Genomic DNA, 25,689 nt, shown 5'->3' on the forward strand with positions numbered 1-25,689 from the left:
CCTTCTTTTTCGGGGAATTTCGCACTGATGAATTACTGACCGTAAAAACATATCAGTATTCAAGAAGAGTAATAGAATAATAGGTATTGCGCCTTCTGAATTTGCTGTGACGTCAGGCTCCATGTACAAACAAAAGGAAGGGGAACTACTTAAAGATGAAAGCAACAGAAACTACCAAACACAAGAAATTATACACGCACAGCATGTGAATTGGCCAACTGCGAATCAGCGGTGACCTCACAGGGACCAGAGCCAATAACCGGAATCAGTTTTACAGGAATCATGAATCATGCTGTATCAGTGTAAAATAACATCAAAAAACTGAAAAATACACGAACACGGATTGAGCGGACGTTCACCGAAATAAGTTTTGGCGTGGCTATTTGGCGATTATGAAGCATAAAACATCTAACATTTCCTATGTTTGTTTTTATGGCAAATCACAAACTAAAACCATGTCCTTGAATAGCTGGTGGCGCTGCTCCTAGGGTTGCAATTTAAAAAATTTAAGGTAGATAAGTAAAAACAAATATCTATAATTACAAATTACTTTCGTGCCTTACAAAGCATTGCCCATGAAACTGCAGTTTTGCTGGCGTTTGGCGTTTCTTTGCACCAACGGACTTGAGCTTTTCTTAGCGATTTGCCACATGGCGTGCGATTACTCAAGTCGGTTCTATGTTACCGGAACGAGCCGGTTTTATAACCTGCCAAGAACTGTCTCTCCAGCAACATTCCTCAAACTTCTTAATGCTGTTACAACAATAACTATTCCTATGTATGCCTCAAGCTCACGTGACGATCGTGAAATGCCAGTAAATATTTTTTCTGGCACAGCAACTGGTGTTGGAGGGCTCCTGTGAAATCGGTCCTGTAGCGAAGTGCGAGAGAGAGACTGAATTCAGTAAACCAGTGAAGCACATTGGCTCGAATGGTGGTGCCTAATAACAAAAAGTTTAAACAATTTAAACTTTTTTTTTGGTTTGTTTTATTTTTGGTTTGGTTCATACTACAAATCAGCGCGAAAATGTTCACTATTTGATTCCATTTTCGGCCAAGATGAATTTTTCAAGTACATGTAAGTGATTAGAATAGTATTCGTATGACAAAACGTTCTGAGCACATTTACTATTAAAAATATCAAACTTTGTCTGAGTTGACAGATCTCGAAACTTATGTAATAAACTGCATATTTGGTTTCGTAAAAAGTTCGGTAAAAATTTGTTAAAATTTTGTTAAATTAAATTTAAAAAAACTAGACCTTTTTGTCACAGGAATATAGAGGGAAATGAAATTGCCGATGAGCTTGCCAGGAAGGGGTCGGCAGAACCGGTTCCAACTGTCCCCTTCTCAGACATCGGTGTCCCCTTGGTCGTTGTTAAAGGGAAACTACACAATTTCTTTTTAAAAAAACGCAAGGCAGATGGAGGTCTGTCTCAACGTGTGCTATTTCGAAAACAGCCCACGATGATGCCTCAATACTAGAATAATACTATAGAATAGAACGCTTAAGGTGTTGGGAATCCCCTGCCATTCAATTTCCAAACTCATTGCGATGTTCACTGCTCACTGGGTGATCGGTACTCATGCAGAGAAGCTTGGAATTCCGTACAATCCCTATTGCAGAAGCTGTGGGATCCTGCGGAGAAGAAGGCTGTGGAACACTTTCTCTGCAAATGTCCGGCTCTGGCGACTAGGCGCTTGGGATTCCCTAGCCTGCCTTTTGGGGATTACTTGAAATTCTCCACCCTAGATACCTTTTCCCTCCTCCACTACATCAACAGCACTGGATAGCTCTATACGGGTTTTTCTCTTCCCTAAATCTTTTCACAGGTAGTGGTCCACATTGTGGTATCAAAATGGCACGTAAGTGCTACTTGAAGTGTACCTGTGGTACTCTTGCCATCTTACCTACCTACCTACCTAGACCTTTTTGATGCTTAATTAGAGATGGAAAAATTATTATATTTGACCCATTTTTGTATTAAGGGGTCCCGGTGGTCTAGAGCTCGAAAATTTAGGGTATTTTCAGTATTTTTTTTTTTTAAATGCAAAATAATTTTTTTTTTAATTTTAATAATTTTAAAAATAGCGCTGAAGTTGACTCTCCTGAATAATGGGACCTGGACGGTGTTGTCCATTTTGGCTCTTCTGTTTATCTGAAACACAAAAACCAAAAAAATTAGTAATCAGTATGACTGTAGTTATGTCCCGTACTAGAATACAAAAAATGTACGCAATGGTGCGGTTTTGAATTTGACATTAAGAATAACATATTAAAATTTCGATTCGATTCGGTTGAATAGTTTTTGTTTTTGGCAACACCAGGCCCAAGATAAAAGAGTTTAAAGTTTGAGGTACAGGAACGCGCGGACCGCTCTCTATCTAGTTAATGGGCTGTATAAGCTATAATATTGGAAATTTCCGCATGAAAATTTCACAGTATATTCTTAAGCTACTATACTTTCGAAATATCGAAAAAACAAAAAATCGATTTTTTTGAAATTTCTAGACCACCGGGTCCCCTTAAATAGTTCATGAAAATAGGTAGCACTTTTCCAATCAGCTGACCGCATTTTCCATATAGCTGACCGTATCTGTAATGCAACTGAAACCTGCACAAGTGGCAATTAAGAAAACAAACTCTAATAACGGTTATGTTGGATTTCGTGCATTAGAGAATAGTAATCCTTTATCCAAATAATACTCGTTTCGAAAGTAATAAGAAACCAGCTTTTTAGCAGATTATGGCAAATTTAATTTCAACACTTTTGCATTTAATGAACTGCATGACTAAGGAAATATATAAGCAGTAGATTAGTCACCGATTTCCGTTTCAACAATTTCAATTTTCAACATCTATGTGTTATATACCACTTAAGAGGAGAGGAGAGAATGCAAAGAAATTGAATTTTAAATTGCCAGCTTAACATTATTTGAACGAATAAAAAATAATAAGACTCACCTCACATCACCAGGCATATACTTGCACAGTCCCATATCTTTAACTTTACTTGCTTTTTACCTACATCTCATTCCTTTTTTCTTATTCTGCGTTTCTTCTGTCGTATTTCTGCACGGCCAACACTTTGTGCTCACGCACATCCGGCCGCAATTTGTCATTATACGAGTAGTTACACTTTGTGATAGCTGCGTGTCTCCTTGAAAATCGTGCATGGCTCTTTGCATACACGGCTGTGTATTTCTGTATGTTAACTTGTTTTAGCTGTGTCCATTGCCGTTGCAAGTGGCCTGCACTTACCTGTAATTGGCGTGTATTTTTATACTAGCGACTAAATTTAACAATCATCTTTAAGTGCAGAGAGAGACTTCTTCTGATTATATTTAGTGAAAATCCACGAATAAAATTTATTTCTCATAAAATACAATTTATTGCATAATGAAAATATATTCTTATTTATATTTAAGTTTTTTAAAAGGAATGCAAATAAGAGAAGTGCACGAATTGGTGAGAAAGTGGAAAGTCTCTTCTGCGTTGAATAGTTTGGATGGAGGAGTACTTGACTTCACTTGAGGTGTCTAATGGGCGCCGATTAGTGAAAAAAACAACGACTGGCGTGCTTTGTTAAACGCGGCTAAAATCGAAAAGAAGAAGAATTACTGGCTATGCCGGTGAAATTATTTTTTGGCATTCACTTTTACGATTTTGGTCTGCTAATAGCAGTAAAGAGGGGAGTAGGGAAGTATTGATAATTTTAGCGGAACTTCGCATTCGTTAGAATCTAATCTAGATTGGGCTCGATTAAATTAAATTAGAATTTCTGATAGCCTGGTCACCGCGATTCATTCGCGACCTATAATTGGTTACAGGTCTCCATCAGTCAGCGTGTCTTATTCACCCGCGATTCATTGCGTGCAATTTCGAACTGCGGCAGTAAGAGCTAGGCTTCATAGTGGCACGTAAAGTACTCAGCAGTATAATATACATTTTTATTGGGATATAATTTTTCGTGACGCTACGCACTATGGCGCTGACAACCTCCCACATTAAAAAAAAATTAAAAATTAACAAAAAAAAAAAATTTTTCCCTAGAAACATCCCAAAAATAATAAAGAAAATAGTTTCAAAATTTTAACGAAATTATTTATTTAGTTTTTTTCCTGATGCTGCCTCCTCCGTCTCTGGGAACCTCCAAAAAACTGTAAATAAATTAACAAAGAAAAATGTACTTCTTTTTTCCTGACTCTACTTTCTACGACTCTAAAAATCTCCTAAAATCTTCTTACAACTACAAAAGAAAATATTTATTTCGTTTTCGTTTTTTTTTCCTGAGGTTACCCTCTACGGCTTTGGAAACTTCGACAAAATACAAAAAACAAAAAAAAAATTACCCTAGAAACCTCCCAAAATTTAATAAAGAAAATCATTTCAAAACTTCAAAGAAATTTTTTATTTCTCGAATAAACTGTATAAAACAACAAAAAGAAATGCCTTTCTTTTTTCCTGACTACTTTCTACGGCTCTAAAAACCTCATAAAATCTTTTTAAAACTACAAAACCAAATATTTATGATGTTTTTTTTTTCTACACTCTAGGGAAACGTCCTCAAATTACAAAAACGAAATGTTAAACTTGAAAAAAATTTTTCTGAAAACTTTCCAATAAAGACCTTAAAACTACAAGAAAAAAAAAATGTTGTTTTTTCCTGATGCTACCCTATACGACCCTGGAAACATCCCCACGTTAAAAATCATAGAAAAATTATAAAAAAATTTTCTTGTTCGTAGTCCTGATTGAAGTCCTGATTCTATCCGCGACGGCTCTGAAAACCTTCTAAAAACTTTTTAAAAGTACAAAAAAAATATTTTTTGTCGTTTTTTCCGGATGCTACCCTATACGACCCTGGAAACATCCCCACGTTAAAAAACATAGAAAAATTATAAAAAAGTTCTTTCTCGTAGTCCTGATTTAAGTCCTGATTCTACCCGCGAAGACTCTGAAAACCTTCTAAAAACTTTTTAAAAGTACAAAAAAAAATATTTTTTCTCGTTTTTTCCGGATGCTACCCTATACGACCCTGGAAACATTGCCACGTTAAAAAACATAGAAAAACATAAAAAAATTTGTCTTGTTCGTAGTCCTGATTGAAGTCCTGATTCTACTCGCTACGCCTCTGAAAACCTTCTAAAAACTTTTTAAAACTACAGAAAAAAAAATGTATTCTCTCTTTTTCCTGATGCTACCCTCTACGATCCTGGAAACATCTTTACCTTAAAAAAACATAGCCAAATTATAAAAAAATGTATTTCTCGTATTTTTTCCTGATGCTATACTCTACGGCTCAGGAAGCATCCCAGAATAAAAAAACAAAAAAAAACAAAAACAAACAAAAAAAAAAACAAAAAAAAAGAAAATTTAAGTACGGCATGAAAACCTTCCCAAATTACAAAAAACAAATGTTAAAATTAAAAAACAGCCTTTCTGAAAACCTCCCAAAATATTATATTTATTTCCTTTTTTTCCTTTTACGATCTTGAAAACATCCTCGCGTTAAAAAATGTGCAACAAAAGTATAAAAAAAAATCTTTTCCGTGTTTTTCCTGATGTTACCAATGTCGTAGAATTGGAAACCTCCCAAAATTAAAAAAAAAAAAACAAAAAAAAACATAATAATAATACTAAACGGCCCTGGAAACCTCCTAAATTAAAAACAATTTTTTATAAATAAAGAATATAAATTTGAACTCATTTCTTTATTTTTCGCTTAAGAAATTTTGCTGTTAAATGTTTTTTACATTATTTAAAAAAAAAAAAATTTGTTTATTTGTAATAACTTTTTTATTACACCCAGAAAGTTGTAGTCTTTTCAGGGTCCGGTAACAATTTTTGAACATTTGTGAAGAAAAATTAAAAGAGGCGATAAAAGAATAGCGATCTGGTAACATTTTGTACCATATTTACGGAAAAGTACTTTTTTTCCAATGCAAATTCAATGGAAGTTTTCTAAGCGTTGACGGCGGCTTTTGTTTTTACTCCCGAACTTTAGCGGTGGCATCGAGAATATTTTGTTTGCCACTGTAGCTGTTCCCAGTTGGATTGCGCAAGCATTTGCTTGCTTTGAAAATATTCAGGAGTTTTATTCATCCATTTCATTTCAAAATATTACTTTTTGCACTACCACTGTCGGCCGGTATTCATAGTCGAAAAGCATTAACAAAATATCCAACTTACTCTGCTGCCGCTGCTGCGGATTTCCTTTGATCTAGCATATTTGGCTAGCTTCTTTTACACAAAGTGCATCTTTGTGTATTCGAAATTTGTAGTTAATGTTATGCAGGCAGCCGAAATGCGAGTTCAGCGCTGGAACACAAGGCCGGTCAGAGATATTCAAATAAAAGAATGCAGATAGAAACGAAACGAAGCGCAAAAAGTAAAATTAAAGATTTGTTTTTTTTTTATAACGCCACCATAAAATCGCAACCACATCACATGCACGCACTCATACTACAAAAACAGCACACACAATCGCAAATAAAACCGCATGCAAACGCAGGGCGTACAACCACATAAAAACAGCGCACACTTGCAAAAAGTAGCATACTTTTGTGCGCACATAAGAGTAACACACTTAACAAAATAGCGAAAACGGCGATAGTGCACAGTGCACCAAACAACATTTACAAAAGGAAGCAAAAAGGAGGAGGAAGAAGAAGAGTAATGTTGAAATGGGGTGTAGTTGAAATGCGTCGCCGGTGTTTCTCGTAGTGCTGGGTGGCAAGTGGTAGTACTAAGGCTCTACTTGTTTTTGTACTTAGGTATGCGTGGGGCTGCAGCACCGGCATGACATTGTGCCTCGCGCGCTTTGGCAAGTGAGATAATAATGAAAAGCCTTTTGAAAACCGCAAATAATGAGCGTTGAATGTTGCCATTCGCGCGCACGATTGTTCATGTTTTCCTCCTCCATCCCTCTTAAGTGTGTGCATTGCTGCGTACCCATTCGTGCTGGGCTTTTTTGTGTGGTGGCAGGTGTCGGATGTTTGTGTGTGTTTGCTCATTGCGGCATTGTACGCGCTTGTTTTTGCATTGTATGTGCTCGTGTTGCATGCAACCTTTTCGGCTATGCAGGTGCAATATTTTTGGTTTCGCCTGCTATAAAATGTGATGTCTTTTTTCATTCTGCGGTTCGCCAATTTTAGTTACAGCTCCATGTGGATGTTCAAGCATACCCTGCCGGGATATTTAAAAGAAAGTAAATTCTGCGCTTTTCGAGCATTAGAGGGTGAACGATGACTTCTTCTTATGTCGTATTTGATGAGTTTTAGACGGGCTTTTACGAAGGTAATGCAACTCTCCAGTTTCTCTTCGTCTCTGCAGTATTTGATAGGAAAGCCAACGGAGAGGATATGGATCTTCTTTAAACAGTGTCTATCACTGACAGTAACGAGACATAATCGAGATATGTTTTGGTGACTTAGATTTGCTTTCGTCCTTTTACCTTAAAGTCTGTTCCAAAAACGATCTGCCATTCACTCCATCAATGTCTTTGCCAGCACTTACAAGGAGAATATGGGATGCCCGCATTTTGAGCAGAGCTCGTCGTCTAATTTGTCCACTTCGTAGTAGCCTAGATTGCACTTGTGATCAGAAGAAACTTTCGTTCGGGGCCGTCGTACATTCAATTGCTTGGCGGTCAGAGCAAACAGTCAAAGATGGTTTTGCTGTCAGATCAGCTTGAAAGGCGCTACAGTGGTTAGGTGGACATAGGCTAAAGTGTGGGGAATGGTTTTTGAGTAAATTCTTCCTAGAAAGCTGTGACTTAGCTTGCATAATTGTCACAATATTCGCTATGGACCGAACCGGTCTATGCGTCGTGACTGCAAGCGAACCAGTTCAACTGTCACAATAATCGATTATGTAGAACTCTGATCATCATTGCTTGCCTCACTGAACTCTCTCTCACATATAGTATAGTTTATGCTGGAGGAGCGAAGAATGTTAATGGAGCTTTCTTCTATATAAATTGCTTCCGAACATACGCTTTATATGGACGAAAATTTTCAAAAAAGTATACAAATAAAATCTTTCAAGAATCAACGAGATTTTTAAGCGAGTGGCTAAACTAGCACTCATTAAAACAAAATTCAATGGTCTATAAAACTGCATGCCCAGCAGTTTTCTAAATATTCTTCAAATGCCATATTTGATAGGACTTTCTGCACTAGGCTAAAATTTGTCCGTATAAATGGTAACTAGTGGGTTAAAGGGTTGTAGAAGAATTATCCGCATGAAATTTTGCTGTAAAGCATTGTTAATATTATTTCTAACCTAAATCGATTTATAACACTTTTGATACGTAATATAAAGATTTCCGATTTCAGCAACAGAACCCACTGCAAAAAAAAAAAAAAAAAAACAAAACAAGAAATGAGCAACAAAACTATGATTTTGGAAATCGCTCTCCTCTTCAAAAAATTTGTTGCACAGTGTCATAGATCAGGGAATAATTTATTGGCGATGCCATTATTTTTATAAAATACTCTCAAAAACACTTAATTTTTCTATTTAGCCTAAGTTTCCAACAACAACTCAGCAGCGCAAAGGATTTCCATTATTCATTAAGGGGTTAGGGTAGTTATAGGCCCGAAAAATGATGTTTTTTAATTGTTGTTTTTGCTAGTCAGTTGCTTTCTTTTACAAAAATAAAAACATAGCATTAAAACATCATATTTCGACTTGACTTTAGCTAAATTAAAAAAAAACAAAAAAAATTAAAAATTGTAAAAGTTATTGTAAAAGTTTCAAAACTAACAATTTGGCGGCCTCAGGGAATATTTTTGATTTTCGAGAAAAGAACCGACAATTAATTGTTTAAAAATAATCGAAATTATTAAAAAAAAAACTCCTTCGATCAGGCACGAATTTTTTATGCTTTTCAAAAGCAGTATAAATTTAATTGAAATCGACCAAGCGGTTTTTAAGTTACAGTGATCACCAGTTCAAAAAGCAAAGCAATTGAATGAAAAAATGCACTGCTGCGGAAATTTGGTATAAAATGTCACCAGCTCGATATGTTTTAACATCCGCTTTTAAATAATTTCGCTTCACAAATGTTCAAAAAATGGCCTCCCGACGCAATTAAAAAAAAAACAGGTCCACATTTTTTGTATAGTAAATTTAGAAGTCCACAAATTAAAGAAAACAGTTGTTAAAATTAAAAAAAAAAATAAAAAACAAAACAAAAAACTTCAAACAAGAAGGTGTTAAGGGGACAGATGCCTGTAAACAGCCATATTTTCCCTGATTTTCATTAAAATTATTTAAAATGAAGAAGTCAATATATATATTTTTTTAAACTGGCATACAGTTTATTTATACATTAAAATAATAGAAAAATGTTTTTTTTTTATTTTAATAATTTAAAATGGCGGATGTACACTCAATTCTTCCAGGTCGCAGCGGGGCTTTTCAATCGGCGGGCATTGTAGCATCGGCGTCAGTGACCTGAATACAAAAAACCAAAAATTTTTTTGTTTATTAATGTCATAATTTCTATATGAATTAAACAAAAATGGAAACAAAAAATTCGCGGAATAAAATGCTTGAAAAAAAAAAAGAATTTTGGGGCGAATTTTCCTATTTTTGCTTAAAAAAAATTATTTTTTCCACAAATTTTCGAAAACTTGAGACACATAGAAAGTAATATCATAAAAAAGATGCTTGAAAAATTTCAGGGAGATCGGTCAGTTATCGTGTACGCCAATTCGAAAAATATAGTTTTGAGAAAAATGCGTCTAACCTCGGCAACGTAAATACCTATACCTCTCCCAGTGCTCGAACGCAAAAAAAAGAGTCGTCACGGTTGCCGATCTATAATATAAGAAATACTAAAATTTACGTTCTAAAATTTTTTCGACATATTCTTAAAGAATTATATTAACATTTTATGAAAAAAAATTTTTTTTTTTTCTAAATTTTACTGGTATCTGCCCCCTTAATTAGTTTTTGTTGTGTTTTTTCTTAGTAGCTAAAAAATGTAGCTGGTCGTAACAAGAAAATTTTTCTTTGCGTTTAGCCATCCGAACCATCATAAATATTCTTGCAATCCTTTTATGCAACTATTCCAATATTTACTACAGGGCTTTATATATTATGTTTACTACAGCATTCATTCTGCCTGCGTGTGTATTGGTGTGGCATTGACTATATCACAAAATTATTGCAATTAAAATGAAAATGTTAATATGCTTCGCTTATTCGCCTAATTTTGCTGCCCACAGTGGTATGCACAGGCAATAAAATTTGCACTTGGGTCCTTTTAATTTTTTGCCTTGCAAGGTGGAACAAAGAGTGGCATTCGATTTTCTTTTGCCATGCTTCCAAAAGCTGAAAAAAGATATCTAATATATATATTTTTAAAGCTCTTTGTTTATTTCAAGTATTGAGGTTTAAAAATTTTCAGGTTTCAAAAAGTATACCACAATTAGTGCTAAATTGGAATTGGAAGAATTTACGGCATTGCGCAGCCCCTTGGGCAAGATTTCTGGTCAGAGTGTCGGGTTTTGGCGGTTGGTTATTCTTGAATGGCTGAAGAGACTGCGGTTTGTTACGTAGAATAGCCGATTTGAATAACGCTCACTGAAAGTAGACTGGTACCGTCATGGAAGATATGAGGATTAGTTATGTGTCTTTAAATGAAATGAATTATGTGTCTGAAATTCACGTTTATTGAAAGCACTAACGAATTATTACGCAAAAACATTCTAACTATTGTATTAATTATTTCGCGTAACCTACTCCTCTCCACTTTGAAATGCAATCAATTTGGTGTCTGTCATCTGTCAAATATATTATAAAAGGCCGACTACATTAAAAAAGTATAAAATAATTTCATGCAGCGTCAGAAGTCTTCTTTCTATGGTTATTTTTACAGTAATCACAATAATTTGTACGATAAATATTTTTTGCTTTTTTATGAAAATTTAGTTCATTCAATAACATAAACCGTTTAAAACAAGATCTAAAACTTCAAAAAAAAAAAAAAAAAAAAAAAAAAAAGGCTCCAGGTATCCATTTCTGATCATTTTTTCCGCAAGGATTGCATGCATTTGCTTCTACTTAAAGCAATTGCAACCCAAGTTTTTTGGTTTGCTTATAATAAAAAGAAAACTGGAAAAAACTTTGAAAAAAATAATTATTTTGAAAAAATTTTATAATTAAAAACAAAAACATAAACAAATTACTAATTTTGAAAAAAATTTAATAATTAAAAAAAAAATACTCATTTTGAAAAATATTTAATAATTAAAAAAAATTTAATAACTTTGAGATTTATTCAACGTTAAAAAATGTAGTTGTAGTTTTTTAAAGCGAAATATTTTCACTTTTTTTAATATTTTATTCCTTTTTTAGTATAAAATATATTTGAATTTAATGATTTTGAAAAAAAAATTTATAGGTAATTTTGAGAAAAATTTATAATTTGAAAAATATTTATAATTTTGATTAAATTTAATTACTTTGAGATTTATTCAATGTGAACATCCGAGGCGTGTTGCTTACGAACCGAAAAATTTTCGATGTTTGTATTGTAAATGTATTTAAAAAATTTTTATATATTTTAAAAAATTTAGTAATTTTCAAAAATTTTATAATGTTGAAAAAATTTAATAACTTCGAAAACCTTTAATAATTTTGAAAAAATTAAATAATTAAAAAAATGTTATAACTTTGAGATTTATTCATTTTAAAGCGAAATATCTCCGATTCTTTGTAATATTTTTACTCCTTTGTTTTAGTATAAAATATATTTAAAAAAAAATTTATAATATTGAAAAAAATTTTATAATTTTCAAAAAATTAAGTGAGTTTTATAATTTTGAGAAAACTTAATAACTTTGAAAGATTTGTATAATTTTGAAAAAATTTAATAACTTTGAAAATTTTTTTATAATATTGAAAAAATTTAATAACTTTGAGATTTATTCAACGTGAAAATCTGAGGGTGTTTCTTACAAACTACCAACAATTTTGAAGAAAAACAAAAATGAAATAAAATTATCTCCCAAAATCTTGAAAACAAATAAAAAATGTGAAAAATAATTTTTTCATTTAAAACAATTATGTACCAAAATTTTGAATGTTGCATAAATTTCAAAACCATTAGATGTTTTTAAAATTAAAAAACAAAAAAATGTGGTTTACAAATTACCAACAATTTTGGACAAAAACAAAAATAAAATAAAATGTTTTCCTAAAAACTTTTTTAAGAAAATAATTAAAATTTTTAAAAAGAATTTTGTATTTCACTTAAAACAACTTTGTATCAAAATTTTAAACGTTGAATAAATCTCAAAACTATTAAATTTTTTCCAAAGCTTTCAAACAGTTTACTTCTTATTATACTCATGCCTACAAATAAACCAATTTTCAAAAAAATGTTCGGCAATGCCCAAAATACTTGGATTCACTCCATAATGTAGGCATGAAATGGTTTCTGTTTTAGTAAAAATGCGTTAGACCCTTAGCGGAAAAAATTATCAAAAACGACTGCGTATTTTGGGGCACTTTAAATTTGCATTTTATGAACGGAAATTAAATGAACTCTAAAACTGCATACCAAGAAAATTTCTGAAAATTCCTTTTATCAAATTTTAAATATGGATAAAAAAAAAAAAATCGTTGAAGTTTCTTGAATTTTTCGTTAAGTTTTAGACCACGATTTATATGGTTTATTTTTGTTAGTGAATTAATTATGTTTTTATTAAAAAAGTAACTAAAAATTTTCAACATACAAATCATTGCGAGTATTATAAAATAGCCATTATGTGCAGATCTCTGACCGTTTTCAAATAGGTTGATGCTATCTGCGCCACCTTGCATAAATTATGCTGCTGGTTTTTTACTTCTGGACGCATTATTACAATATTTTTCACTTACCTACTCTTCTTCATTAAAATGCTTATTAGTTTTTATTTGTTCTTTTCATTTATTTTTGCTTTTTTTTGTTTTTTTCTTTTTGTTTTTTTTTGGTTTGCTACCTAAGACTTAGATGCTTATTAATTTTCACTTGTCCTTGCGCTCGTCCTTTCTTCTACTTAATGACTTTTCATTTCTGCTCTTATAATTTTCCACATTCATTATTTATTGTTGTGTTGCCACTTTCACTGTTGTGTGCTTTTTATTGTTGCTTCCTTCTGCATCTCTACATCCAAATTATGGCCATTGTTTAGACGAAATTAAGTTGTCCGTGCCTTTGTCATTGACTTGGTCTCTTATTGTTGCTGTTATTTAAATTTCATTCTTCATCATTTTTATTACTATAAACGCCATAAAATGTTGTGCTGCGCGTTGAGTGTGGCAATTGTGGCATTTCTCTGCTGTTCTTCTTGGCCATTTGTTAGGTGTCGAGTGTTTTGAGAAGAGATCGTAGATGTGATTTTTTATTTCTTGTTTTTATTTGCGTAATTTAAAACGTTGAAAGACTTAATTGCTTAAATTGCATACATTTTCAAGTAATTTACATTAAATGTAGAGACTGTAAGAGAAAATTAGAAATTATGACCAATTAGAAGGCTGGAGAGTGAGGTTGTGGCTTCCAAATCCATCAGCAGCCACAAATCTATTGGGCAATGGTATGAAAGTGGTGAACACATGGCTAGTATATTAGCATATTGTCTCGTTCATTTGCTGTAAGAGTGGCAAAACTAAATTAATCTTTTTTTGTTGGATTCGAATGCAGAAATTACCGCCACTGCAAAAAAAGCTTGATGACGCTATGCATTGACAGTATCTCCTTAGATAGAAAAGTGTCTTTGAAATTGAAATTTGAAAAGGTCGAGTCAAAGAGCCAGGAGATTTTGTGGCTCCCAAAAACACTCGGGCTAAGAAGCTCAATGTATTTAAAGCTCTGGAAAGAGGGTAGATAGTCAAGGGGAGAAGGAGAAAAGTATCAGAGGAAGAGATACCAAAGAATAGAGACAGAGATAGAGATAGTTAGACCTGTGAGGATTTTCTAGATTCTTTGGCAAATCTTTAAATATCCTCCAGTTTAAAAGAACGAATATTACTCATTCTCATGACATCGGAACCCAAAACTCGTAGCCGTGCTCTAGCAAAGGCAGGACACTCTTAGAGAAAGTGTTCAGTGCTAACCGCCACCCCCAAGCACGACAGGCACATTGGATCCTCAATGATTCCAATAGTGGTCATATTCTGACCCCATGGGTTGTGCCCATCAACCGAACGTCTTTCCTTCTAAGTTTTAGTAGATTGTTTGACAGTTTTCTGTTCGGACGTGTCACAAAACACTTTGCAGTTCTGCAGTGTTCTTGACCGGGCCATCGCTCTTTATGCAGATTCATGATTCCTACGGAACTGTTTCCGATTATTGGCTCTGGCCCTTGTGCTGGAACCGCTGATCTACAGTTGGCCAATTCATCGGCAATCTCGTTTCCTTGAACACCGGAGTGTCCTGGATCCCATAGCGGTACAAGCCTGTTTTGTCTTGCGACATAATTAAGCTTCTTCTTACATTCTTGAACAATTTTTAAGGTTTGCTTCGCGTTCTTTAGGGTCTTCAATGCAGCCTGACTGTCACTGAAAACTCCAATCTGTTTCCCGCTCCATCTCCTCTGGATTATCCATTCGATTACTTTCAGGATGGCAAAAATTTCCGTTCGGAAAACAGTTGCCATTTCCCCCATAGCATAGTGATACTTATTACTATCGTGAAAGTGCCATCTGGCTCCAGCGCCTATTTCATTATTGGATCCATCGGTAAAGAAAATATCCGCAAACTTCCTTGAATGCATTATTGTCTTTACTTTTACTTAAAACATTAAAAAATACTAATAATAAAAAATAGTAAAATAATAAAAAAAATAGCATACTTTACGATGACAATATGCGATTTAACTTATCCACACTGGTGTTACCATTTCTTGAAACTTAAATTGCGACTTATCTAATACCAGACACGCACCATAGGCTTGGGCCTTCGGAATGTGATCTGGAAGGCGCTAGAATCTTTACAAATTCATGTAAAGCAGAGTTTGGCTTTAGAAGAAAGGGGGATTCGCTTAGTAGGGTAACATCAACGTTTTCTATGCGCTAAGGAGGAGTACTTCTTTTCTTCTCTTTAAACCTAAAGGTGTTAACCCAACATTAAGGGGTTGACCCAACATTAAGGTGTTGATCCAACATTAAGGTGCTGACTCAATGCTGAATTTCTATGCTAAACGAAGCATCCTTTGTATATTTGCAATCGAAATATTTCCCTAATAAGTTAACAACAGAAAAGTAAGCTTTGAAAATATTCCAATCATTAAATGCACAAAAAGTAGCTGCACGATTTTCAGTGTGAGTCACTGTATTTTTTTTTTTAGAATGAAATTTCAAACTGGGCGATGAAGTAGAAATTGCAGCTTTCGGTTGCACACTTTTGGGGCAGTTAAATTAAAATATCATAAATCTCAATTTGTGCGCTTAAAGCACCATTTGTAGTAATCAAAAAATTATACGTTTAACCGCTAAGAAATAAATTGACCAAAGTGAAGCCAAAACCACAATTGTGATATTTACAAAAGAGTATAAAAGACAAAACGAAAATAATGGATCAAAAGTAGCGCAACCAAAATATAAAAAAGAGCAAAAAAAAATATAAAAATAAATAGTAGTGAATTTACTTCGAAAAAATATAAATTTTTACAATAAATTTTGCACACATAAAATTAAATTGAAAGCAAAGAAACCAGCAAAAGAAAAAAGAAACAAAAGAACGAAACATCAACCAATTGCCAGCAGAAAGTTGCGTATCCAAACGACAAACGGCGAACAACCATTAATTTGCTCAGCACCGAAAACAGAAAATTCACTTGAAAATGTGCACGAAAACATCGAAAACGCCTCTACTCTTAATTGGTGGCGTCTGCTTCGTCATTGTGCTAGTCGGCATCACTGGCGTAACGTTGATCAATAATCTCAATTTGTCCAACATCATCAAGCTGAATGAAAAAGTCGCCAGCGACAGCATGAGCGCACACGACACCGAACTGCACGATATTAATTACGCCAATAATCATCCGAAAAATATATACAAATTCGATGAATTCTCAGCGCCTTATGCGTTGGCCGTAGCCTCCTACACTCAACACACCGTCTCGATGTCTTCATCGCCGCACTCCTCAGTAGCAGCAGCAGCTGCAACAACTACGGCAACGGCAAAAGCAGCGGCAGCAGTTAGCGCCAGCGTAGCGCCACAAAATGTGTACACAAAGTCACACACGCGCTCACCTTCTCCAACCACTCCAACACCACCGGCAGGTGGTACGGTGATTGGACAACCAGCCGTTGCATTAGTGGATGCCGAAGCGAATAGTGGTAATGCGGCGGTAGATCCGATTATCGAAGTGCGGTCTCAAGCGGCGAATGGACGTCAACAAGGACTCTTCACCACTCTGAATTGGCTGAAACAGAATGGGAAATTGCAGAGTAGAGACGCTACCGCCACTAGCACAAACAGCAATGCTAATACCAATACAGATACAGCTGCAATTGTAGGTACAAATGCAGATGTAGATACATCATCGACTTTGGTCAATAATCCACAGATAAACACGGTGCAATCCAGTGCGTCAATAGTGCTCACGGCTGCTGCCTCTTCGTCCACACCAAGCAACGTGAGTAGTTTTAGTGATGCAGGTCCGCTGCAAATGAGTACAAACACTTCATCACCATCAGCAGTAACAGCAGCATCATCATCAGTGTCAGAATCAGGATCAATGCCATCAGCTGGTGTTGACATAGTCGCTAAATTGATGTTGCCATTGATTCTCAATGGCAGCGCAAGGATAACACCAGGCAGTGATAATGAAAATGAGAACGAAGAGCACAGTTTTGCAGCTGATACCGTTTGGGGATTTCCACGTGATAATCGAACCACATTTTCTGGCACACATCAATCGAGCGTTAGCCCTACACAGACTGGTCGCGTCTTAGTGCCGCCAAGCGGCGGGAAAGGTGTGGATAAGGAAAAACGTGATCGCGTTGTGAAGGTAAATAGAAAATTGAAAAGAAATCACAAATGTTTTTGTGGAATTGTAATGCAATTTATTTGACTTAATTTATTCTTTGTTTGCATTAGTCTGTAAGTTAGTAAGAGTTCGCTAACATATATTTATATTTATATACGAGTATGTGGTTGTATGATGAATTATGAAACGAAGAGCATTGCGACAGGTTGCATTCCTTTTGGTTACTTGATTTAGGAAGTCATCTTTCGACTCTTGTTGATGGAGGTAAAGTCAAGCTGAATGACAGCTAAGCTCTTGGCTTAGGGCACGAAATGGCATTGAACCATTATTTCTTCTTATTACTTACTTACTTACATAGGTGGCCATAACAACCCGTTACCGAGTTGCGGCCGACCTCACTAACTCTCTCCAGGCGCCTCTGCTCCGCGCGCGCCTTCTCCAATTCTGTACACCAAGCGAACATAGGATTTCTTCCACCTGGTCTTTCCACCGGAGCAATGCTCTTCCTCTGCGTCGGCTCCCTTGGACTTCGCCCTCGAACACCTTCTTTGCTGGAGCTTTTTCATCCATACGCACGACATGCCCTAGCCAACGCAGGCGTTGGATGGCGATGCGTTGAACTACGTCAATGTCGGCGTAGAGCTCATACAGCTCGTGGTTAATTCTTGAACGGTAGTTTCGCCAACGCGCACAGGACCGAAGATCTTACGAAGAACTTTTCTTTCGAACACTCCAAGAGCGGCTGCATCGCTTTGTGACACTACCCATGCCTCTGCGCCATAAAGCAACACGGGTATGATGAGCGTCTTGAAAAGTGTCAGTTTGGTCATGCGAGAGAGGGCTCGACTACTCAATTGCCATCACGAAGTTGAAGAGGTCGCATGACAGTGGATCGCCTTGTCTGAAACCTCGAACGGTATTGAATGGCTCGGAGAGGTTATTTCCTACCTTGACGGAGCGGGTTGTGTTGCTCAACGTCAGTCTGCAAAGCCGTATGAGCCTCGTTGGTATACCGAACTCAGACATGGTGGACTTACCACGTCTGAAGCCGCTTTGATAAGACCCGATCAGTGTGTTGGCAAACGGCTTAAGTGTTCTAATTTTACATTACATTAAATTGCCCAAGTGCGACGTAGCTCACACAGCGATTTTGTCAAATTCGCGGAGAGTAAAGTAGCGGTACCCCAATCGGCGTCACCTTATTAGTCTCTCCATTTTAAGTTTCTGTCGGGGAAATGTGCTGATAGTATTAAAAAATCAGCACTCAACTTTGATATTTGAGAGAGAGAGACAGAGCGAAATTGACGCTGTGAGCAGTTTAACTGTAAATATGATTCCTAGCATTTTTCTAAGAGTAGCTAGAAGATGATGAGTTGTACACGATTGTTGTTGCAAAGAAGGTAAAGTTCGCGATGCAAAGGTTAGTGCAACCATTTCAAGAAACTGAGCATAGAAAATGTACTGGCAGACCAAAAACTGGGCGTTGTTTTGAGAATATTGCTGCTGTAGCGCAATGTGTGTTGCTGAGCAACCTTCACCATCGATTTCTCTACGTTCTCAACTATTAGGCAATCATGAAACCACTGTTTGACTGATTTTACCTGTAGCCCTGGTGCTCATGGTGGACATTCAAATTATGTTATTTTGTTTCCTTTCATTTGTTTAGAGCCATATGCTTTGAATCAAAATTGTGAAGCCAACAGCTAGGCGCGCCTTTTGGAATACCCTTAATGTGCAGCTGTAGAAGGCTTTGTGTTTAGCTTTTTAATTGAAGTTTTTTCGCGTTAGCAATTCGACTTGCACTTTACTGGATAACTAATGTTTACATTAATTGAAACAAGGCCGACAAGAAGTTGCACTCAAAACACTACACTCCGTTTAAAATATTCCAAAGATTTGCATGCACTACACTAAAATTCTTTCTTATATCTATGGCGCATGTTAGTATGAAACATTTCGCTACAACGAGACATTTTCAGGAGACTTTGTGCAAAAATTTTGTTATATTAAGTTTTTCACAATGTCAAGGTTCGTCCGTCGAGGTGCCACTGCGCGCAAATCTCTTAAGGTAAAGAGTAAAAACTGTATTTACATCGACTCTGAACTATCCATGTAAATGGGATAACATGGATTTACATAAAAAATGATCAACTATCAAGTTATAATATCTTTTATTAGCTACTGTTTCCTTTTTTTGCCTGGCGTGGTCGTGAAGGCGCATGGTTTGACCGTGCCAATCATGTATTTTCAGTGGAACAGTCTCATTCACGCGGTGTAGCTGGGCAATGTAGAGCTCCCTGTTGATCGCGGCATTCTTTTCGAGCATTTCCCAGTGTACCATGCCCTCCTAGTCCCACCAAACACATATCCTGATCTTCTTTGGCTGCAGATCCGGCTCGACTCTCGGCCTTGGCGTATCTCCAGGAGCCACCCAGCCCACATCTTTTTTTGCTTCATATTGATGAATAGGCATAATTTTTCATCTCCCATGACTATTCGGTACAAAAGGCGCTGTGTATGACCGCGTGTTGCTCGATGGCGGGCGAGATGCTGAGAAGCCATTTGAAAGCGAATGTAGGTGATTGATCATCGTTTTATGATCGCAGCTCATTTTTTCTGCCAGTTCACGACTGGTTTGGCGACCGATCCCCTTAAAAAGTGATTTGAGACGTTATTCATCGAATTCAGAAGGCCTTCCACTGCGGAAGTCACCATTTTTGAACTTTGCAAACCATTTCCGTGCTGTAGACTGGCCTATGACACCTTCTCTCCATACACGTCGCAAATGTCCGAGGCTGCTTCGGCAGCTTTTTGGTTTCGAAGAAAAGCAAAGAAGAGCAGTTGTCGAGAATGTTGATTTTTGCCTCTGGGTTATCTTTTGTGACATAAACGCCGAATGCGGCAAAGCTTTAACGGATTGGTGATCAGGAGTTCTAGCATCTAGCTTAACTGCTCAGCTGATTTTGGCTTACTTCAGTTGCGCTTCTCCGCTGTGTAATGCTAAAACTGCTTATGCAGATATAATTTTAGGAACTGATTTATCATAACAAATTTAAAGGAGTGTTTAGAAATTTGGTAATTTAGATAACTTTTTAAAGGATTTTCCAATAAGAGGCGTAAAAGATCTATGATTTCGTTGCTTGTGTGGCACGTAGCGCCGTATTGTCGAAAATAAACGTTGTCCAGATCAGTACCATCCAATTCCGGCCATAAAAAATCGTAGCACAGTGAAAAAACCCATTCGTATTTCCATGCGAAATGTTGTGTTGTATATATGAATTATGTATGAATTATATATGAATTAACTTTCAAGTTTTTTCCTGGCGGCTTTTCATATGAATTTTTGTATTATGAGTTAAAGTGTGCTACTTTTCCACTTAGTCTACTCTTTCAAACTCAACACACTTTCCCCAAAGTTTCTTGAATTTTCTAATGCTTTCTATCATATATATTCAAATAAGACGTTTTTTTAATCGATGACCTATTCATTTTACCCAACTATCTTACTCCCAAAATGGGTTTGTTTATATTTGAAAACAGCAAAAATAGTCGGACGAGGCCAAGTCTTGAGAAAATGCTGGTTGAAGCAGCAGGTGCTTGTGATCTTACGAGTGCACCGAAACTGAGAAAACCAGTAATTCATGTTTCCAAACGATGGCCAAGGGTACCCTCATATAATACTCGTACTTTTCAAGCTTCTGTTTGTTTTGCATACTGGCCGTTTTCGCGCAAAAAATTGTGCTTCATCAATGGACGAAGTTCCTTTGTTTCTAGTTTTATGAAAATGCTCGAAAAACCCCGTTTCAAAGAACTGTTCCAACAAAAACATCCTACAGAACAGTCTGAAATGTAGTTTATGCTCGTGCTTAGCAATATTGGATTTGAATTGGCAGTCACATCTCCGCTTATTTGCAGGAACTTATGCACCCACCCTCGTATGCAGTATATGGATTTGACTTTCACCAATGCCTGCATGCCAAACATTTAATGCCACTCAAGAGCACTGCAAGCACCGAAATCGACTGCGGTTCGTGGCATTCAACTACAGGCCGGCGAGTGTATGAAAATGCCATGACAAACATATTGACAGCGCAATTAACTTAAATAAAATATTTTACTCTATCAACCACAGAAGAGCGAAGTGATTTAATCATAAATCGATTTACGACAACAATTCAATGCTAATCTAGCCAGTGCATACGCAATAAACATTTTTTTCCGCTGTCAAAAGGCGATTAATTTTCATAAATGAATGTTCGCATGTTTGGAAGTGTGTGTGTGTGTGTGTCTACGTTCTCGAAAGCATATTGAAAGCCACAAAAAAAAAAAAAAAAAAAAAAAATAAAAACACTTTCGCCACACTTTGACATTCACATTGACAACCAAATGTCACAACTACACCAGCACGCGGACCGACAGTTGAATGATTGAGTAACGCCATAGCTGTCTGACTGACTAACTAACTAGCAATCGTGAGATGTGGGCAGTTAGTGGCAAGCAGTCAATCATAATACAAAAATTCATATGAAAAGCCGCCAGGAAAAAACTTGAAAGTTAATTCATATATTTTTTTTTCGCGAAGCAGAGCAAAACGCAAGAGAATAAAATAAAAAAATTTAATAAGCTACTCAAAAATCTAAATGCGTGTTTTTCGAAACTAAATTTTTCGAGCCTATCATAATCATAACTCGAACCCAAATCTCGTCCAAGTGACTGGGAATTTAAAACGACATATACAACACAACATTTCGCATGGAAATACGAGTGGATTTTTTCACTGTGCTACGATTTTTTATGGCCGGAATTGGATGGTATTGATCTGGACAACGTTTATTTTCAACAAGAGGGCGCTACGTGCCACACAAGCAACGAAACTGTTGATCTTTTACGGGAATAACACCTCTTATTGGAAAACCCTTTATAACTAATATGGAGTCTGGCATTGGGATCAGGTGGTCTATCGAAGTTTTTAAAATGTGGTTTGAAACTTTGAGTTATATGGCTTTTCTTGTAGTATGAAACATTTTTATAAAAAAAAAAAATTATTCAAATTTATGATTAAATAAATATGTCGTCCTGCTATTATTGTGAATACAGTTATACACGCATACATGCATACAATTTCATTCACCTTATCAACTTGTCGCACGTGGCGTCGAACATGACCATTTTTTGGTTCATAAATTAGGGCACATATCTTCATACAAACATGAGTATGTGTGTATGCGTTCGCATTTCGGAGAAGTGAAATTAGTAGCCTCCGGAGTTAATTTCTTAGTAAACATGCATGTACACGCATCCCCCGAACCCGTTTCTAATACGTTAAAGTAATAAAAAGGACATGAGAATTAGAGCTTTGGCCACTTGAGGATGAGTTTATGTGGTTGAGTAGTATACAAACGCACCTTTGTATGTGTGTGTACACATTGATGTGTAAATATGTGCACAATTAGTAAAATGAATTAGCAAAACAAATATAGGCAGGTATGAACTCCTATGAATATTCATGTGGGAATGTGTGTTTTAGCGCTTGAATGCGAGTGTGTGCCTGTGTGTCGGAAATTAAACTGACACTTTTCAAACTTTCTATTTAAAATTTACTTTGTATTTGTATTTTTTTTTTTTGTTTTTTTTTTTTTTGTTTTTTTGATATTTATTTGTTTATCCTTTTTCATTTTTATGGTTTTGTATGTATTTTCTGTCGTCGGCGCAGAATTTATTGCTCGTCGCGTCAACAGTGTCGAATACATCTGTCGATTGCTTTGCGCTGCAAAAAGTTGCCGCCTCCTCTTACGCAAATATTTGTTTGATTGTTTAGAACCCAACGTGTAAATTAAAATTGTCGAGTTATTTAATTAAGGCAGAGTGACTCTACAGAGAAGAGTATACAAATAATTGTAGCTTTAAATTTTTAAATTTATTTTGAGTGAATTGCGTGCGAAAAATTTAGTAGATAATATTAAATTTTTAGGATTTTAAGTGGGCTAAAGCTTAAATACTTATATTCTCTTGATATAAAGGCAGCAGTATTGTGCACGGCATATTTTTGAAATATTTCCCTATTTAAAAGAACTCACTTAAAAATCATCACTTTCTAAATTTCTTTGTATGCGTATCACATAAAACCTGGTACTGAAAACTAATTCAATGAAATTTCGTGGAGGCAGAGGTACTTAAAAAGAGCTTTAAGAATGCAACTTCATATCAGGAATTCCACAAATATATTCTCCAGTTGAAGCTCCTGCCATCGAAACCCCCAGAGTATAGGGTAGTTGCACTTAGTTTATTAGAGTATAACTTTAAAGAAAAATCAGTACATTTGAATTCATTCTAAACCATTTTATTGATTTTGTTTATTTCGAAAAAAATTGTGACATTACAAAGTTTAGTTTTAATTCGAATGGCATATCTGTCGCGATCAATGGGATACGTGGCAACAGTACATCTTCACATTTGAATTTTCTAGTCAAAATTGTTGCCTCGATAACATTGTTCATCATTTTCTTGACTGAGAGTCTGGTTCCATTGCAAAGTCGTGGTGGATTGATGTTTCGAAGAAGAATGATGGGTACGCCAATTTTCAATGTAAGAACGTGGCAAATCAAGCGAATTCAAGAATTCAGTTGGATAGTTGACAACCTCGTCTTGATTCTCCACAGTATCGATGAACTAATATGTTGTCGTTTCACTGGGTATTCCATGCTGAGTGGTGAAGTTGATGGTATTGACATCGATGTTTTTGGCTGCTAATATAGCACGCGTACTGAGCCACTGATGGCTTTTGTAGTTTTGTGCAATGTTTGGCAAAACTTTTTGCACCAATTCGTCGATGCTTTCTGTGATCTTACAGAAGTTTGCTGGCAGGGTGATAAATTGTGTAGATTCATCAATTTCCATTCGCCCATTTCCAATATCCGATAATTGTTTTGCATGCCATATTCGTTTCCTCTGTGTAAAAATACATGGTCATACTGATTTTCATGACAATCGGTTGAACGAGGCAGAAGTTGCTACTCTGCAGCGCCACCTGGTGGCGAGTGGCATCAGTGAGCGTATTTTAAAAACCTTCTCCGTGGAAAAATACATATTTATACCAATTTTTATAATAATTGGTCCAGCAGTTTTTGAGTTCATCTATGACAAACAGACAATATTCATTTTTGTATATAAAGAAGAAGATAAAGATATATATTTTTTTGTGCGATTCTGTGATGCAAAAAAGTCCGTCACGTTAGTGTAACCAGCGAACTCTATTGATTCTCGGAAAAAAGACAACAAAAATATACTCGCCATTTTGTAGTACGCTCATGGACCTGAATGCAGCGGCAAAGCGGCGGTTCCAACGATTCCATTTTGATAATATTGGCGTCGTAAGTAATAAGATTAAGTCTGCACTAGTCCTTAAGTGTATCGAGAAACTGAATCTACTATGAATGTATGTACATTCGCATCCAGCTAATTTGGATCCTAGCATACAGGAATATAACTGAAAACGAAGAGAGGCTGTGACCTCGGCTTGAATAGGACCCGAGTGCTTTCTTGCTATGGGACAACAAACCATCAAGGAGAAGCTAAGGAACGAAGAGATAAGGATACCGAGATTTACTGGGCGAAATCCTTATTAGGTGGATACAACCAAAAGAGGTTTAAAAGACTCATACCTCTCCCCAGGAATAAACTGAGAATGCTCACGGGCATTCTTACAGGCCACGGCAGACTGCCAATTCCAGGAATGTACTTTCGCATTGATGCTGAGACATATCGGCCAATTGCAGGCAGAACAAAGTCACATACGCTCAATCCAATCCAGCTCTACCCTGAGTTTAATAATAATGAACACGGTCTGGATGAGGTACTGTTATGATCGGAGGGCATAAAAGGCCATGAGGTCATAGTGCGCAACTTGAAGTAATTTATCTAAGTGAGACACGCTCTGGTTGGTAAATCGTCAAATCTGTCCATGAAACACAAGTAAACTTTTAAGTTGGCCCAGCAGTCGAAGATTAACCAGCAAATGTTTTGAAGAAGTTTACATCAGGTAAGTCTCAAGAAGAAGCTCGTATGGGTGCTACGCAACTTTCCCCAAAACAACAATTTTACACCGAATTGACGGCTACTATTCTGCGACTAGAAAATCAGTCGACAAAGTCAATTGACAAATAGGCCGTCCAAATATGTGGCGCTTTCATAATTTTGTATAATTTATTCTTCGACATAACATGAAAAATACTGAAAAACATTTACTTGACCTAAGACGTTCTCCAAACCGTATAATCATTTAAAAAAAAAAACTAAACTTTTGTGGACTTAAATTAATTTTAAAGGCTTATTACAATGTCACTTCGGCACCCGAATCACTAGTGCCATATATCAGTAATATGGCTATTGCCGGCCTAGTCCAAAATGGCTTAAGTGTAGGACAGTCGATGGTTGGTTTTGTGCTAGCAGCCAAGAATGAAACTCATGTTTTGAATGTTGAGGTTCTTCTCGCAAAACACTACAGTAGCGGCCACGTCAGACCTATAAGTCTTACCTCCTTTATGCTCAAGGTGTTTGAAAGAGTAATCGATTATCACATCCGAGAGCACTTTGAAACCAGACTTTCTCCAGCGCAACATGTTTACCTGAAAGAGAAATCTACCGAGTCAGCCTTACATGAGGTAGTAGGGACCGTAGAGAAATCTCTGGAGGGAAAAC

General features: G+C 36.0%; 1 protein-coding gene across 6 annotated transcripts in view; it reads left to right on the plus strand.

Moving 5' to 3' along the window:
* Window positions 1–25,689, plus strand: part of LOC128857928 (serine-rich adhesin for platelets-like) — a 65,571-nt gene that overhangs the window by 26,132 nt on the left and 13,750 nt on the right. For 2 of the 6 annotated variants that reach the window (XM_054093781.1, XM_054093780.1), the window contains exon 2: window positions 15,452–22,595. In XM_054093781.1, coding sequence (XP_053949756.1) covers window positions 15,841–17,076 — 1,236 coding nt within the window. In that variant the 5' untranslated portion in view covers window positions 15,452–15,840 and the 3' untranslated portion in view covers window positions 17,077–22,595. Of the gene's footprint in view, window positions 1–12,957; window positions 22,596–25,689 lie in introns of those variants that run through there. The other 4 variants (XM_054093782.1, XM_054093783.1, XM_054093784.1 and 1 more) reach the window with 3 other exon arrangements.

Source organism: Anastrepha ludens, chromosome 3 (genome assembly GCF_028408465.1).
Source record: "Anastrepha ludens isolate Willacy chromosome 3, idAnaLude1.1, whole genome shotgun sequence".
NCBI classification, from domain to species: Eukaryota; Metazoa; Arthropoda; class Insecta; order Diptera; family Tephritidae; genus Anastrepha; species Anastrepha ludens.